Source organism: Pseudochaenichthys georgianus, chromosome 2 (genome assembly GCF_902827115.2).
Source record: "Pseudochaenichthys georgianus chromosome 2, fPseGeo1.2, whole genome shotgun sequence".
Lineage (NCBI taxonomy): Eukaryota > Metazoa > Chordata > Actinopteri > Perciformes > Channichthyidae > Pseudochaenichthys > Pseudochaenichthys georgianus.
In genome coordinates this window covers 10,278,764-10,293,401 of record NC_047504.1, presented here as the reverse complement: position 1 = coordinate 10,293,401, position 14,638 = coordinate 10,278,764, and the positions used below count along the sequence as shown (strand labels likewise).

Genomic DNA, 14,638 nt, shown 5'->3' with positions numbered 1-14,638 from the left:
GCCCATGTTTCAAATATGTAGTTGATTTATTCTTAAAAGGGCGAACTGAAACAAACCTGCAGCTCAGGGTCTGCCCGTTTCATGAGATTGCCCACCCACGTTTTAAACTCTGAGTAAGAAGGTTAATATCCCTGTTTTGTATCACGGGAGTATAAATCCCGCAAGTTTAGCTGCAAGCCAATTCATCAAATAAGCAAAGAGGAATGAAAGCAGAACCAAAGAGCCCAGAGGACAGAAAAAACATCTTTTATAAATTGCATGCAGTTGGCCGGCAGCGAATAGAGGCTGAGGAAACGCTGCTTTGTTGTGTTAGCAAATGATTCCTTTCACCTTTCGCCAACACATCAGTATTGATCGTGTTTCTTTCCACCTTTAATCTGCAAGATTAGGGCTTTGTGTTTGGAGCTGGAGTCTTAAGGTGTTTTCCCAGAGATGACTTGTTGATCAGTGTGTTGATAAAGTACAGCTTCCTTTTTCAGGAAACCAGCCACTCGTAAAATGTGTACATGTTGAATCATCACTACAGTCTATCAGGCAGTCATGAGACGGAAAACAGACGGTACAAATGTCACCGATGTTATCTTACTGGATATCTTCCCCACACTAAGGTCTCTACAGGTGGGTGCAACTTGGCTCTTAGTTCAAAACACAAACAACAATGATGTAGACAGCGGATCAGAACCAGAGAGACTGTTGAGCACTCGGGGGGAAAGAGAAGGCAGCATCTCATCCCACTTCTGTGCTGACCGTGTGTGGATACTCAAATAGGAACTCTATCGCCTCACTCACTACATCCGTCAGCTATGTAAGGGTCCAGTACATGAGGAGAGTATTATGATGGTGATTGCAGTAAGAGATGGGTCGCTGTATACGAATACTACAGCCACTATCATTATCGACTTGTCAATCAATGAGTTTGTCCAATCACAGTTGCTTGTAATGTTCATGGGTCAGATACAACAAAAGACAATGATAGGAAGTTTGGTGTATACTCATGAAAACATAATATCTGACTGCTATCCGACTTCCAAACGAGGCCCGGTGGCAAGGGGACTGCTGTCGCCCTCTACAAACGGTGTTGAGGCTGCAGAGGCCAACTTGTGAGCAATGTCAATATGCCAATAATGTCAACAATGTCCGTTTCCTGTTGCAATGCCAAAGGCAATTTCTGTTGTGCTGTCATGCAGAGGATTAGGAAAGGAAACGGTTTGGTTTGGTTCAAACATTTAAGAAGCTCGAGAGTAAGTTAAACGTGATGTCATCCCTACACGCTGTGGATGGACAGAGCCACAGACTTGTGACACATGTATTCATGAACAACTTTAGAATGTGGACAAGTTGCCGGTGAGTGTACCAAGTAGTGTCGGACATAATTAACAGCTTATCGGTAGGAAAAAAGTTGCAATAAACTGCAAACAACGCCTTAAAGTAAGTCACCCAAGGAGCTGAACAGAACATCACATCATGGTCTTCAATCTAAAGACCCTAAACACGTCTCCGTCCTGTTCGAGCCTCCACTATCATGCATATCCACAGTGAGTCTAAATGAGGCCATGTGCTGTTCCATCGTGCAGGCTACTGGAGCCTGGACGGGTCTGCATGCTGCATTACACTTGATGTTCTGCAGCATCTCTGCCGCGCACAGCACGCACGCTGTAGTTTCTGTGCTAATAAGTTATCACCCCCCCCCTCCCCTCTTTCTCTGCCCCCATAACACCCCCTCCCCTTCCTGTAGTGCACTCACTTGCTGCACAACTGCGATTGCAGAGAAACACCAGCAAGCAGTGGAACAGTGCAGTCTCGGGAGGGAGTACACACACACACACACACACACACACACACACACAAACACACACACACACACACACACACACACACACACACACACACACACACACACACACACACACACACACACACACACACACACACACACACACGCAATAAAGTGCTTCCCTATCAATCTCTACACAGACGACACACACATTCACACACACCAAACTCACCAGTTGGGTTCTTGTTTTTCTTGAGGCTCCTGCCACAAAGACACTGCAGCATATGCGATCCTTTGCTGAAAATGTTGTTCCAAATAAACCGCATGGATTTGGCCGAGACGGGGGAGGAGGAGGAGGCGGAGGCGGAGGAGGAGGAGGAGGAGGTAGGGGACGAGAGGCGCTCCGGATGCGGCAGCCTAAAATTCACCCACCGCATGGGGGCTGATCCGCCCCCCTGTTTGCATGCCAGCAGAGCCGGCCAGCTGTTGGGTTCAGTTCGGCGGTGCTTCGACCCCCCGATCTGCACCATAGACAAGAAGAGGAGCAGGAAGCCCGGCTCGTCGCCCGGTTCCTCGCCCGGTTCCTCCAAGAGTCCAGAGACCAGCGCGTATTCCGCGTCGATGTCGAGGAGGAGAGCAACCGCTGCAGCGTTTTTCTCCTCGGTGTCTTCCCCCAGCGGCCGGTGGTCCTCAGCGGCGGGGGATAAGTCGCTGCTGCCGCCCGGCCGCCGCGGCGTCAAAAGCCCCGGAGCGCTCCTCTTCAAATTGCGTCGTTTGCCGCGCGGCGCAGGGAGAGGAGCGGCAGCGGCGGACAGGCATGCGGCGGCGCTAGCGTGAAGTCGGCGGTACGCGGCAACTGTCGGCTTCTTCACAAAAAACCATTGCATATTAGTGGGGAGCACAGGGGGTCGGTGCGTCCGTCCGGGGGGGGAGGAGGAGGAGGGGAGGAGGGTGCGGATACCGGGTGTCCGTCAGCAAGTCAGTGGCATCCCTGTATACCAGCAGCAGCAGACAAGTACTGCAGCAGGGGGGCTCCTTTCCACACACACACTCTCTCTCACACACACACACACACACACACACACACACACACACACACACACACACACACACACACACACACACACACACACACACACACACACACACACACACACACACACACACACACACACACACACACACACACACACACACACACACACACACACACACACACACACACACTGCACACACTGGGTCTCTGGGAGCGCGGGAGCGGCAGGTGAATCACTGCAGGGAATCTCTGCACTATCCCACTCTGTGTTTTCCTCTTTAAAAAGTCCTTATGAATATTTCATCCGCGTTTCGGCCTCCACTTCTCAATAATCCATAAGCTCCAATGCGCCAAGATACTGCTGTCTGTCTGTCTGTCTCCTCTTCCTCTCCTCCTCCTCTTCCTCACCTTGCTGATAAAAAATAAGAAGCTGCTGGACTTTGTCTCTGATACTCCAGAAACTAAATGAAGAAGAAATAGAAGAAGAAGACCTGGTCTGGCTCGTGGTGGTCTCGCGCTCCTCTGGTGCTTCACTGTCTTCTTCAGCAGCGCTCGAGACGACCAGCGGCCGGTGGGGCGCGAGGAGGTGCACTGACTATCTATTCTATACCGAAGCAGCAACTAAGTGGGAGCAATTAATCAAAACACATGTTCCGGTTGGCTCCTTCAAAACAAAAAACTGCACTATCACAAGTTAAAAAAAAGCACTTTTTGATATGCATGTGAGGATCTGGTTCGCTCTGCTATTTTATTCATTTTTGTAATATGTATTTTCTTTCAACATCTTACTTGATTTATTATATCGCTAATGTTGAATGCATTGGTAATAAGTATTAAAGAAGAAATGTGAAGTAAATTAAAGTTCATATAAAAGTGTTTGCACTATAGGCTATTCATATGACTTTGATACCTTACAATTCACACTTGTTTTTAACGCATCCAGCTGTGGTTAAAGTTCCTACAATAAGAGTGCAGTCTAGTTTATCCTCGACTTTTATTCTGAGGGAAATCGCTACTTCCGGTTTGCCTGTGCAGCTTGATACAGCTCTACTCTGAGGAGCTGCTTGCCGATACGGAGACACGTGGTTCCCACACCGTCAGCATCTGGACTGACTGGATAGAAACTGTAACCGGCAACATTTGGGGAGGAGGGCGCCGAGATGGCGTCATAAATAAACGGTTTGGAGACACACACACGGTCTCTGTTTACTGCAGCTTTTACAAGAACCTATATCTGATCCAAAGAAAGGCTCCGGCCAAGCATCTGACCGTTTAATGCCGTCTTCTCTGTCTGCACACCTGTTGCACGAATCCTGACTGCAACACTGGGGTCTTACAGTCACATCAGACTGGGTGGAAACAGCAGTTATCTTGACTGTCCCTTTGCATTTGGTTAAATGAAATGACTACAATGATGTAGTGCTGCATGGTGCCTTGTCAGAAGCGTATCTCAGTTATACTGTGCACTCATTGCGGTCTGAAGCCGAGCTGGAAATGCTGCAGTGTTTTCAGAGGCTGGCGCTGTCCATAGTGCTGAATCCACAATCGCTGGTCAAACACACACACACACACACACACACACACACACACACACACACACACACACACACACACACACACACACACACACACACACACACACACACACACACACACACACACACACACACACACACACACACACACACACACACACAGCTTATTATCCTGCTGACATGCATGTGAGGTCTCTGGGCAGACATAACAGTGTCAGAGACATTTCAAATAGATTAAACTAACAAAACCCAATGAACTGACGTCAGGGTTTTGCAGATATCCGTCAGAAAGTCATACCTTTCCTGTTTTACCAAGGGAAATAATTACATGTCAGTGAATGATGGAAATAGTTTGAAGGAAACAGACCATAAAGTCCCTTGGAGCACTTTGTTGGAAGGCTTTTAAAACACACCATCCATTCTCTAAATGGCTTGTGGCTCATGTGGTTGTGATTCAGTCCATTGCTAAACCTGAACCCATACAAGCAGCCGTTTCACTGAGAAGAAGCGAAACCACTCGCGTGTGTAAAGTGCCTTTGATGTTCGCAGTGTAATCAAACCCTCTCTCTGAGCTGACAGGAATGAAAGTGCGGACCATGGAGTTAAAGGAAAAGCACATTAACACAGTAAGAAGCCATGAGAAGTAGTGACGAGCTTTAGTCAAATATAAAAGTGTTTCTTCGTTAAAAGACGGACAACATGCGGTACAATACAACACACCTTAAAGTACAATACAACAAACCTTAAAGTACAATACAACAAACCTTAAAGTACAATACAACACACCTTAAAGTACAATACAACACACCTTAAAGTACAATACAACACACCTTAAAGTGTCATACACCAACATATGGTGTGGTCACAATGATCATATCAAGCCAACACACGTTTTCAGTGGTTCTGGATGGATTTTTCAAGCCATGAAAAATCAATTAAAGCCAAATAATGTCAAATAACGCCATGTGTAATTCTTTCCAAGAGTTGTGCATGTTTTAAAGAGGTCAAAAACACTCAAATGTGTGAAAACATGCAGAAATGGTCAATCACAGACAAAGCATTGAACTTCACCATCAGCGGCAGTGCACGACTTGTATTGTTAGGAGCAGCTCAAGTCTGCAGCATGCGATTGCTTTAATTAAGGGGCAACATATCATCTGTGTGCAGAGAGAGCTGCATACCTGTGAACAGTGTGTGTGTGTGTGTGTGTGTGTGTGTGTGTGTGTGTGTGTGTGTGTGTGTGTGTGTGTGTGTGTGTGTGTGTGTGTGTGTGTGTGTGTGTGTGTGTGTGTGTGTGTGTGTGTGTGTGTGTGTGTGTGTGTGTGTGTGTGTGTGTGTGTGTGTGTGTGTGTGTGTGTGTGTGTGTGTGTGTGGCATTACTATACTTGTGGGGACCTACATCTGTTTACATAGTCACATGTGAGGACTCACCTCCCTTATGGGGACAAATTGGAGGTCCCCATAAGGGGGATCATTAATTTTAGGGTGAAGACTTGGTTAGGTTTAGGATTAGGGTAAGGGTAAGGTTAAGGTTAAAGGTTAGGCATGTGTTGGTTATGGTTAAGGTTAGGATAAGTCTCCAGGAAATGCATGTAAATCAATGTAATGTCCCCTGAAGTGACGTATACATGGTGTGTGTGTGTGTGTGTGTGTGTGTGTGTGTGTGTGTGTGTGTGTGTGTGTGTGTGTGTGTGTGTGTGTGTGTGTGTGTGTGTGTGTGTGTGTGTGTGTGTGTGTGTGTGTGTGTGTGTGTGTGTGTGTGTGTGTGTGTGTGTGTGTGTGTGTGTGTGTGTGTGTGTGTGTGTGTGTGTGTGTGTGTGTGTGTGTGTGTGTGTGTGTGTGTGTGTGTGTGTGTGTGTGTGTGTGTGTGGAGGAGGCCACACACTGAGAGTGAGGTGTGCAGCCAGTGGGGATTCGTCAATGCAAAGGAACCAAAGAGGTGATTTGTAATTGAAAAAAACCGTAGTAATCATTCAAATTAAAATAACTTCAAATAGACATAAAAGATAAGAATCTACAAATAATTTCCAGCCTGTTATTAATATGCAACCTTATCTCTCAGTGTACCCTAACAAGAATAAAGACAACACTCTAAAAAGGAAACAACAATGTCCGAAACCATTTTAAAAAGAGTGATGGACAAATGAGCAACGAGTGAAATTGGACAGCATCAGTAAAACACCCGGTCACCTTCACATCAGAACAGAGCGTCAACAAGAAGGGACACACGCAGATCAGAACAAAGTCAGCAGCAGCTAAAACCACAACACACACATCAAAGTGAACAGCACACACACACACCTGTCTTCAGAGGTGGGATGCAATTAACTACATGTGCTACCTGTGCAGTACTTGAGTTACTGGACTTCAGTGTTTCCTTTTCATGCCGCTTCCTACTTTTACTTCATTGTATTTCAGAGCTAAACTTACTTTGCAAATTAAAAAAATTGCCACAAAAACATAGCAAGACTTTGAGAGTAGCAGCAGCTTAGTTTTTTTAGAATAACAAAGTAGCAACACATTTAAACACTCAAAGTACAAGTACCTCATTAAGGACAGAACTTTAGTAAATGTACTCAGTTAGTTATACACCACTGGGAGTATGTTTAAAATGTGGTATTAGTACTTTTACTTGAGTAAAGTATCTGCGTACTTTTTCAACCGTTGCTCTCTTTTACAACACCTTGTTTCTAGGCAACAGTACTGCATTAGCAAACAGCCATGATACGTTTGTTGTTGGACTCACCTGTCTGTCTGAAGGTGGATTTTTGGGTATTTTAAGCACCGAGACGTCCTCTGAAGTCCTCTTGAATCCTCTCCAGCTCTAACTGTTCTGCTCCTTTATCCCCAAGCGGAATATAACGAGCCCTCTCAGCCTCTCGTGTCCTGTTCGGTTGCTAAAAGTCAAAAAGTGTTGAGCTAAATTAGCCTTGACAAGGCAAGGCAAGTTTATTTATATAGCACTTTTCAACACAAGGCAATTCAAAGTGCTTTACAAAGAAAAGCTAATCAATTAAACATTAAAAGAAAAAATACATGGATAAAAGTTACAGTGCAGTCTAAGATATGAATAGTTCAATTAAAAGCAGCGACAAAAAGAAAAGTCTTCAGCCTGGATTTAAAAGTAGTCAGAGTTGCAGCGGACCTGCAGGTTTCTGGGCGTTTGTTCCAGATATTTGGAGCATAATAACTGAACGCTGCTTCTCCAGGTTTAGTTCTGACTCTGGGGACAGAAAGCTGACCAGTCCCTGAAGACCTGAGAGATCTGATGGTTCATCATTTAGCAGGAGGTCAGAAATGTATTTTGGGCCTAAACTATTCAGTGCTTTATAAACCAGCAGCAGTATTTTGAAATCTATTCTTCGACACACAGGAAGCCAGTGTAAAGACTTCAGAACAGGAGTGATGTGATCCACTTCCTTAGTGTTAGTGAGGACTCGAGCAGCGCGTTCTGAATCAGCTGCAGCTTCTTAATAGATGTTTTAGTGAGACCTGTGAAGACACCATTGCAGTAGTCCAGTCTACTGAAGATAAAAGCATGGACAAGTTTTTCCAAGTCCTGCTGTGACATTAGTCTTTTAATCCTAGATATGTTTTAGGTGATAGTAGGCTGATTTAGTAACTGTTTTAATGTGACTGTTGAAACTCAGGTCAGAGTCCATGACTGCACCTAGATTTCTGGCTTTGTCTGTTGTTTTGAACATTGCAGGCTGAAGCTCAGCGCTAACTTTTATACGTTTATTACCTCAGTTTTTGACAGTCAAAACTGTGACAGGAATTGTTATTATCTTAACATTATATATTTTATTAGTGATAATAAATAAGCAGAAAGGTCTCACACACCTCACTGAATGCAGAAGTTCCTCAGAATAGTGTAAACGCCGGAATTTCAAGCACGAGCGGATTTTGTATTTTATATTTAAGCTAGGACGGACAAGCACCTGTTTCAGATGACAACAAAGGTGCGTTTGATGTGTCACCGGGTGAGGCAGAAGATCAAATTGAGTTCTTTGAGTAAATGAGATGGAAAACGTATAGCAGCTCTTATCCACTTAAAGACAGACACTGCTGAGTCCCATGTAAAAGTTGAACCTTTAATACCTCACATCCACGAGCCCTGATCTGTGTGCTCGTGCTCCACCTGCTGGTTGAAATGGCTTAGTTAACTTGAACATATGACAACAAATAAATGATTGTTGTGGATAGAACAACATAAATAAAGATTTAAATACTTGATTGGCATTTAACTGCATGTTAAATAATTGTTAGGCAATAATATATTATAAATGGTTCTGACTAAGCTTAGGCTGAATGTGTTTTCTCCCCAAAATACTGGACATGATCAATGGAAAGAAAAGAGTAGTTTCACCAATGTCCAGAAGGGGGCAGCAAAACCTCCATTCATAACCTATTCTACCGGAAATACAGGAGACGAAGAAGAAGACGACGGCAGTTGACAACACCAGGGAGACGACATCGGGTAACTTTACATCATATACACGCATATTATAGAAGTAGCTGTTCTTACTAATAGTATTACTGTATTTAAACATTTGTCTGTCTGTCTTTTTCTCAGTTGATTCGTTGTCATGGAGCGATGCTTTAGGTAGGAACAGGAAAACACAGCTTGTTTACCTCCAGTGCCTTTAAGCTGCTGTGGTGCATTAGTGAACACAGTCAAATAAAAGGAGTTCAGTACAGATGGCCTAAAATGGAACTATATAGGTATATAATGTCGTTTTAGCTTGCTTATAATGCTTTGTGATGATGTGTATTGCCGAGTTAACATGGAGAGATGCCAGGGTTCACTTAATAATTGAGCAATTTAAAAGCTATCTTTAATATATGTATTCATCAACTGCTTTTCTTAATTGTTGTTAGCCAGTTTTGTACGTCGTGTGCTTGATAATCATTTAAACACAAAGCATTTATTAACATATTATGCTCATCATGACTATTTGAAGGTGCATTACTCTGCAATTTGGTCTGCTATAGAGTTTCATGTAACCTTATATTGACTGCAGTGTCTTGTGATTATATCCCGAATGGAAGGGCGGTTTGACATCGCACAGTAATGAGTCAAAGCTGCTGAACAACACGCTTATAGCAATGTGTTTCCTCGGCCTTGTTCCATGAGTTAACCGCCATCTCATCTCTTCCTTCCTGAAGTGTCAGCAGGGATGGTTCAGCTCCTCCATCATCACCTCCCCCTCCTCCTCCTCACAGCCTCCCTTCTCCTCGCCAACCCCCTCCCATCCCTCCCTCCTTGTCAGCTGTGACTGCTGCCCCCCGACGAGAAAGGCTGAGAGTCGCAGGAGCCATGGTGGACGTCAGTAAGTGGCCCCTGTTTTCTCTGCTGAGCGCCGAGGAGCTGGCCTCAGTGCGGCAGGCCTGTGTGTTTGGGACCTCTGCTAATGAAGCCATTTACATCACACATGCTAATGAGGTGAGGCCCTCTGGATGTCAGTTACACCTTGTTAGATAGATCGAAATGTACAGACATATACAGAAACATATTGACATTGGATAATATATACATTACAAAGTTAGACATCACTCTGTACCTGTGTATTTGTATTCTCAGTGTCCCTGTGTCTTCTCTCCACCAGGTGTTTGTGTTTGGGTTGAACAGCAGCAGCTGCCTGGGTACAGGAGACAGTCTGAGCACCATCGTGCCGAAGAAGCTGGACTTCCTGCGGGGGAAGAAGGTGGTCAGCCTGAGCTATGGAAGTGGGCCTCACGTCCTGCTGGCTACGGAGGGTGAATACTAAACTAATCAATGATCTGTGCTGCTCTTACCTTCAGCCCCGCAGTGTGTAAATGCTCCGGTGGGATTGTATAACAACATCTTCTTGTGATGTTAAGAGTCTTGAGGAAGAGGCAATGTCACCATGTGGCCTTGGGGTATGGAGTATGTACTGCTGTGACAATATGTGGAACTCATAAAGGTATACTGATTCTGACCGTCTCTCTCGGTGTCTCTGTGTTGCAGACGGACAGCTGTTTGCATGGGGACACAACGGCTACAGTCAGCTGGGGAACGGGAACACCAACCAGGCTCTGTCTCCGCTGCTGGTCACCGCCAACCCCCAGAACAAGAAAGTGAGGGAGGTGGCGTGCGGCTCGCATCACTCCATGGCGCTCACTCAGGACGGAGAGGTAGCTTTTTACATTGACATATGTGTATTGAATTTGTTTACTTCTAAAGAGACTTGTCGGAGTTTGAATGTAATTAAATGGGGAAATACAAGAATTTTCCATTTTGTGAAACCATAAATAGTTGTGGTTTTCCTGATTACTTTTACACGTGTCACTTGACGTAGCGCCTTCCTGCTCTGCCAGTACTCCACTAAGCAGCTTATTGTGTTAAAGCGGCTTAGGCTGTGTGACAAGGTGTTCAATGCTACCAGCTGTACACTAGTATGTTCCACAGGGTTGTGTCTATGTGAAAAATAAAAGTGAATTGCCCCACACGTCGCTTCCCTGCCCTACAGGTGTTTGCATGGGGTTATAATAACTGCGGTCAGATCGGCTCGGGGTCCACAGCCAACCAGCCTTACCCCAGGAAAGTCACCGGCTGCCTGCAGGGGAAGATTGCTATCGGCATCTCATGTGGACAGACCTCCTCCATGGCTCTGATCGACAACGGAGAGGTGAAAAGGGCATACGTGTTCCTATGAATCCCCTGATCAGTCTGAACTCCATGCAGTAAAGTTAGCTCTGTGCATCTAGGTGTACGGCTGGGGGTATAACGGTAACGGACAGCTGGGTATTGGGAACAATGGAAACCAGCTGACGCCTTGCCGCCTCTCTGCACTCCAGGGGCTGTGCATGCAACAGGTGAGAACCTGCAGTAATGCTGACTGCTGATGACTCCCATTGGACTCGTTTCATGACTCCAATGTTCCGTGTTTTCCAGATCGTGTCGGGGTACAGCCACTGCCTGGCGCTGACTGACGAAGGGCTGCTGTACGCCTGGGGAGCAAACACCTACGGGCAGCTGGGGACGGGAAACAAGAGCAACCACCTCAGCCCGGTGCAGATCCTGGCCGACAAGGAGAGGTAAGAGGAAGGGCGGATTTCTCTGTGTTCCTGTTTCCTGCCTCGACATCCGCTCCTCTTCTCAAGGAGCTGTCAGTGGGCAAAGGAAGTAGTTCCCCTTCTGAAACAATGTCCAAATCCTGCCGTCTCCCCACAGAGTTGTATCTTCTTGGAGTGTTTCTTGTTCCATGTGATTTCTTTACACATCTCTCTTTTGACAGGATTGTCGAGGTCGCAGCGTGCCATTCAACACACACGTCAGCAGCCAAGACCCAAAGTGGGCTGGTGTGTATGCGATGAATGCACTGTGTATTGTGTATATATAACATCTCTTTTGTATACTTTTCTTATAGCCATGTTTCTCCTCCAGGTGTATATGTGGGGTCATTGTCGGGGGCAATCCATCCTCATGCCACACCTCACACACTTCACCAGCACCGACGACGTCTTCGCCTGCTTCGCCACGCCCTCCGTCATGTGGAGGCTCATGTCTATGGGTGAGAGAGAGAGAGAGAGAAAGACAGAGGGTGTACTTTAACTTCTAAACGTCTTACTGTGGAAAGCTTCATTATCTGCTTTGCTCCAGATCACGACGACTTCCTGACGGTCTCCGAGGCTCTGAGGAAAGAGTTCGACAGCCCAGAAACGGCCGACCTTAAATTCAGCGTCGACGGAAAGTGCATTCACGTTCACAAAGCTGTGCTGAAGATCAGGTGTGTCCACGTGTAAGGTTTTAAAAGTTAAAGTTAAATATTACAGATATATATTAAAAGTTATCATTGCTTTGTCCATAAACGATACAGGCATTTAAGCTGGATTGCCAACATGTACAGTGTAGATAATGGGATTTTTTCGGAGCAGGTGTGAGCACTTCCGCTCCATGTTCCGCTCCCAGTGGACGGAGGACCAGCAGGACGTGATCGAGATCGGCCAGTTCTCCTACCCCGTCTACAGATCCTTCCTGCAGTTCCTCTACACCGACACTGTTGACCTTCCCCCTGAGGACGCCATCGGTTAGCGCACAGACACAGCGGTCAAATAAGTGTACGGTTTCTGATTTGTTGTGTGTAAATCCTGTCTTATGTGTCGTCTGCAGGCCTGTTGGACCTGGCCACGTCTTACTGTGAAAACCGCCTGAAGCGCCTGTGTCAGCAGATCATCAAGAGAGGGATCACCGTGGACAACGCCTTCACTCTGCTGTCCGCCGCCATCCGATACGACGCAGAGGTACGACATATTCTACTTGTGCACGTGGCTGCATTCTCCAGAAGGTTACATTGAGTCTTTGATTATATTTAGCCTCTTCTTCTCTTGTTTCATGTTGTTATTCCTCTTCTAGGACCTGGAGGTGTTTTGTTTCCGGTTTTGTGTCAACCACCTGACTCAGGTGACTCAGACTGGAGCTTTCTGGCAGGTGGACGGAGCGATGCTCAAAGAGTTCATCAGCAAAGCCAGCCGCTGCGGAGCCTTCAAGAACTGAGTGGAGCTCTTAGGATTTATCAAACTGTACCTTGACCAAGACGATGTGCTCTGGATGTGAGCAGCTCCAAAAGCCTCAGGTCACCAGAAGGATGGGAATTAAGCTTCATTATCGACCAATCTGAAGTCAGCACTTTGGATCATTCCGGTAGAGGCACTCGGTAGAGGCACTCGGTAGAGGCACTCGGCAAAGTCACGGCGCCTTTTCCTCTCACACATTCTTTACATGCTGTATGTATACTTGAATATGTGTTTGCTCGGCCAGTGCTTCCTGTACTTAAGTTGACATGATAGACCAAAAACCCGGAAGAAATAGCAGGCAGTTGTCTTTGATAGCTTTGATGACTGACTTGCTCTGGCCAGGAGAACCACCGTACTGAAGCACTTTGAGTTTCCATATCTATCATTTCCAAAATACAGTGTTGGGTAAAAGTACTTCTTGGGTGAGCCCCATTTCGGCGTCAACACAAACAAGATCCAGGTCCTACTGTGGGTTGTGCTCGGTCACTTATTCCGCACAGTGTAAAACCGTTGTGGGATGTATAATAATGTACTTTTTATACTCTTTTCTTTTGTATTAAGACGTTATTTCTCGCCCTATGGCACCTTTAAGAAACGCTTGCTTCTTCTTCATATTTAGTGAAACAGTAATAGTTCAAATAGTTTGACACACTGTGTAAGGGGAAGTGAAAGAAAGTTGCATTAGAAGCTTTTAGGGCACTGTTACATTACTAGCATTTCTTTCTTTGACAATGTAAAATGTGTTGCATAGTATTCCTCTTCACACTGGGACTGTCAACAAACTGATCGAAGGTGTTCTCGTCGGTTTGTGTTTGCTAATCTTATTGGGACATATACAAAGAAACAAACGACAATGCAAGTTCAGTGAGACCAAATGATTCCTCTGTAAGGACACTTTCTCTGCACGTACGATGACAATGCACAAAACTCTGTAAGCTAAGGCAAGCGGAGTACTTTGAAATTCTCTGTAGGGATAAATGAGATGTTTGTTTATATTCTGTTTGCTTTGGCTTATGGTGACAAAAAACTGCCTAGTCCTCACTTTCTGTTCCAACAGAGCAGATCAGTTTCTGTTACTTCTGTAGGTTTCATGTTCTTTATGCACTCGGATGCTTCAAAGAACCACTTTGATTCCTTGCAGTTAATTACATTGAAGTTAGTAAATGCTTTAGTGGAGCAATGAGCTGGTTTACAGTTTTGTTTCTTATGAAACTGAAAGAAAAGATTGTGTTGCTTTCTGTATTAAGATATAAAATATATTTTGTATTGTGCTGTTTTTAGCATTTCTTTAAATAGGACAATCATTACAATCAGCATTACATTATTTGGTTGAATGATTGTTTTTTCTGCTGTTACATAACTGACATGTTTCTTTTATATTTAGTGATTGAATTACATGTCACAGTGATAAAATAAATAACGTGTTTCCATATAATGCTTATTTGGCTCCTAAGCAATTACGTCATATTTCTTATCATGTTAGTTCATTAATGTGTGTCTCATGGTGAAGTAGTTAAGTCTTCATAGTGTAAAAAGAAAGCAGCGGTTTATTCAATATATGTGAACATATGGTGGTGTGCTGCCAGCTGGTGGAATAAATGGGTATCTAACAAACCACTAGTTGTCCCGCCTTCTTTGTGACGTCATGTGTTATTGCGGAAACAACCCGGAGCTTTGTCAAGTTAACGACAACCAGCAACGATAGGAACACAAATTAAGGTTAATATGTATTTGAAAATGTATGAAACCTAT

General features: G+C 45.0%; 2 protein-coding genes across 4 annotated transcripts in view; one reads left to right on the top strand and one right to left on the bottom strand.

Annotated features, from left to right (window-relative positions):
• The window catches only part of LOC117460091 (fibroblast growth factor 14-like), a 44,682-nt gene extending 41,760 nt beyond the window's left edge, over nucleotides 1-2,922 (bottom strand). Inside the window, exon 1 of the mRNA XM_034101328.2 lies at nucleotides 2,007-2,922. Within this exon, the coding sequence (XP_033957219.1) occupies nucleotides 2,007-2,661 (655 nt within the window). The 5' untranslated portion in view covers nucleotides 2,662-2,922. The remainder of the gene's footprint in view (nucleotides 1-2,006) is intronic.
• A 5,840-nt stretch (nucleotides 2,923-8,762) lies between these two features.
• Nucleotides 8,763-14,503, top strand: rcbtb1 (regulator of chromosome condensation (RCC1) and BTB (POZ) domain containing protein 1). 3 transcript variants are annotated; one of them, XM_034101301.2, is made up of 14 exons: nucleotides 8,774-8,825; nucleotides 8,922-8,951; nucleotides 9,515-9,791; nucleotides 9,955-10,105; nucleotides 10,338-10,504; nucleotides 10,840-10,998; nucleotides 11,078-11,185; nucleotides 11,265-11,407; nucleotides 11,608-11,671; nucleotides 11,757-11,883; nucleotides 11,973-12,099; nucleotides 12,248-12,399; nucleotides 12,483-12,613; nucleotides 12,726-14,503. In XM_034101301.2, the coding sequence occupies exons 2-14, from the start codon at nucleotides 8,935-8,937 to the stop codon at nucleotides 12,864-12,866; spliced, it is 1,764 nt and encodes a 587-aa protein (XP_033957192.1). In that variant the 5' UTR covers nucleotides 8,774-8,825; nucleotides 8,922-8,934; the 3' UTR covers nucleotides 12,867-14,503. The 3 variants fall into 3 exon arrangements, with proteins under 3 accessions (XP_033957207.1, XP_033957192.1, XP_033957200.1); XM_034101316.1 differs by lacking the exon at nucleotides 8,922-8,951 and having other exon boundaries at nucleotides 8,763-8,825; XM_034101309.2 differs by lacking the exons at nucleotides 8,774-8,825; nucleotides 8,922-8,951 and adding an exon at nucleotides 8,963-9,070.
• Nucleotides 14,504-14,638: the final 135 nt, after the last annotated feature.

Bases quoted from the DNA above. Each gene is read 5' to 3' on its own strand.
- rcbtb1 (XM_034101301.2), top strand. The intron at 10,505-10,839 runs GTAGCTTTTTAC...CCTGCCCTACAG, and splicing joins CGCTCACTCAGGACGGAGAG to GTGTTTGCATGGGGTTATAA. The intron at 11,408-11,607 runs GTAAGAGGAAGG...CTCTTTTGACAG, and splicing joins ATCCTGGCCGACAAGGAGAG to GATTGTCGAGGTCGCAGCGT.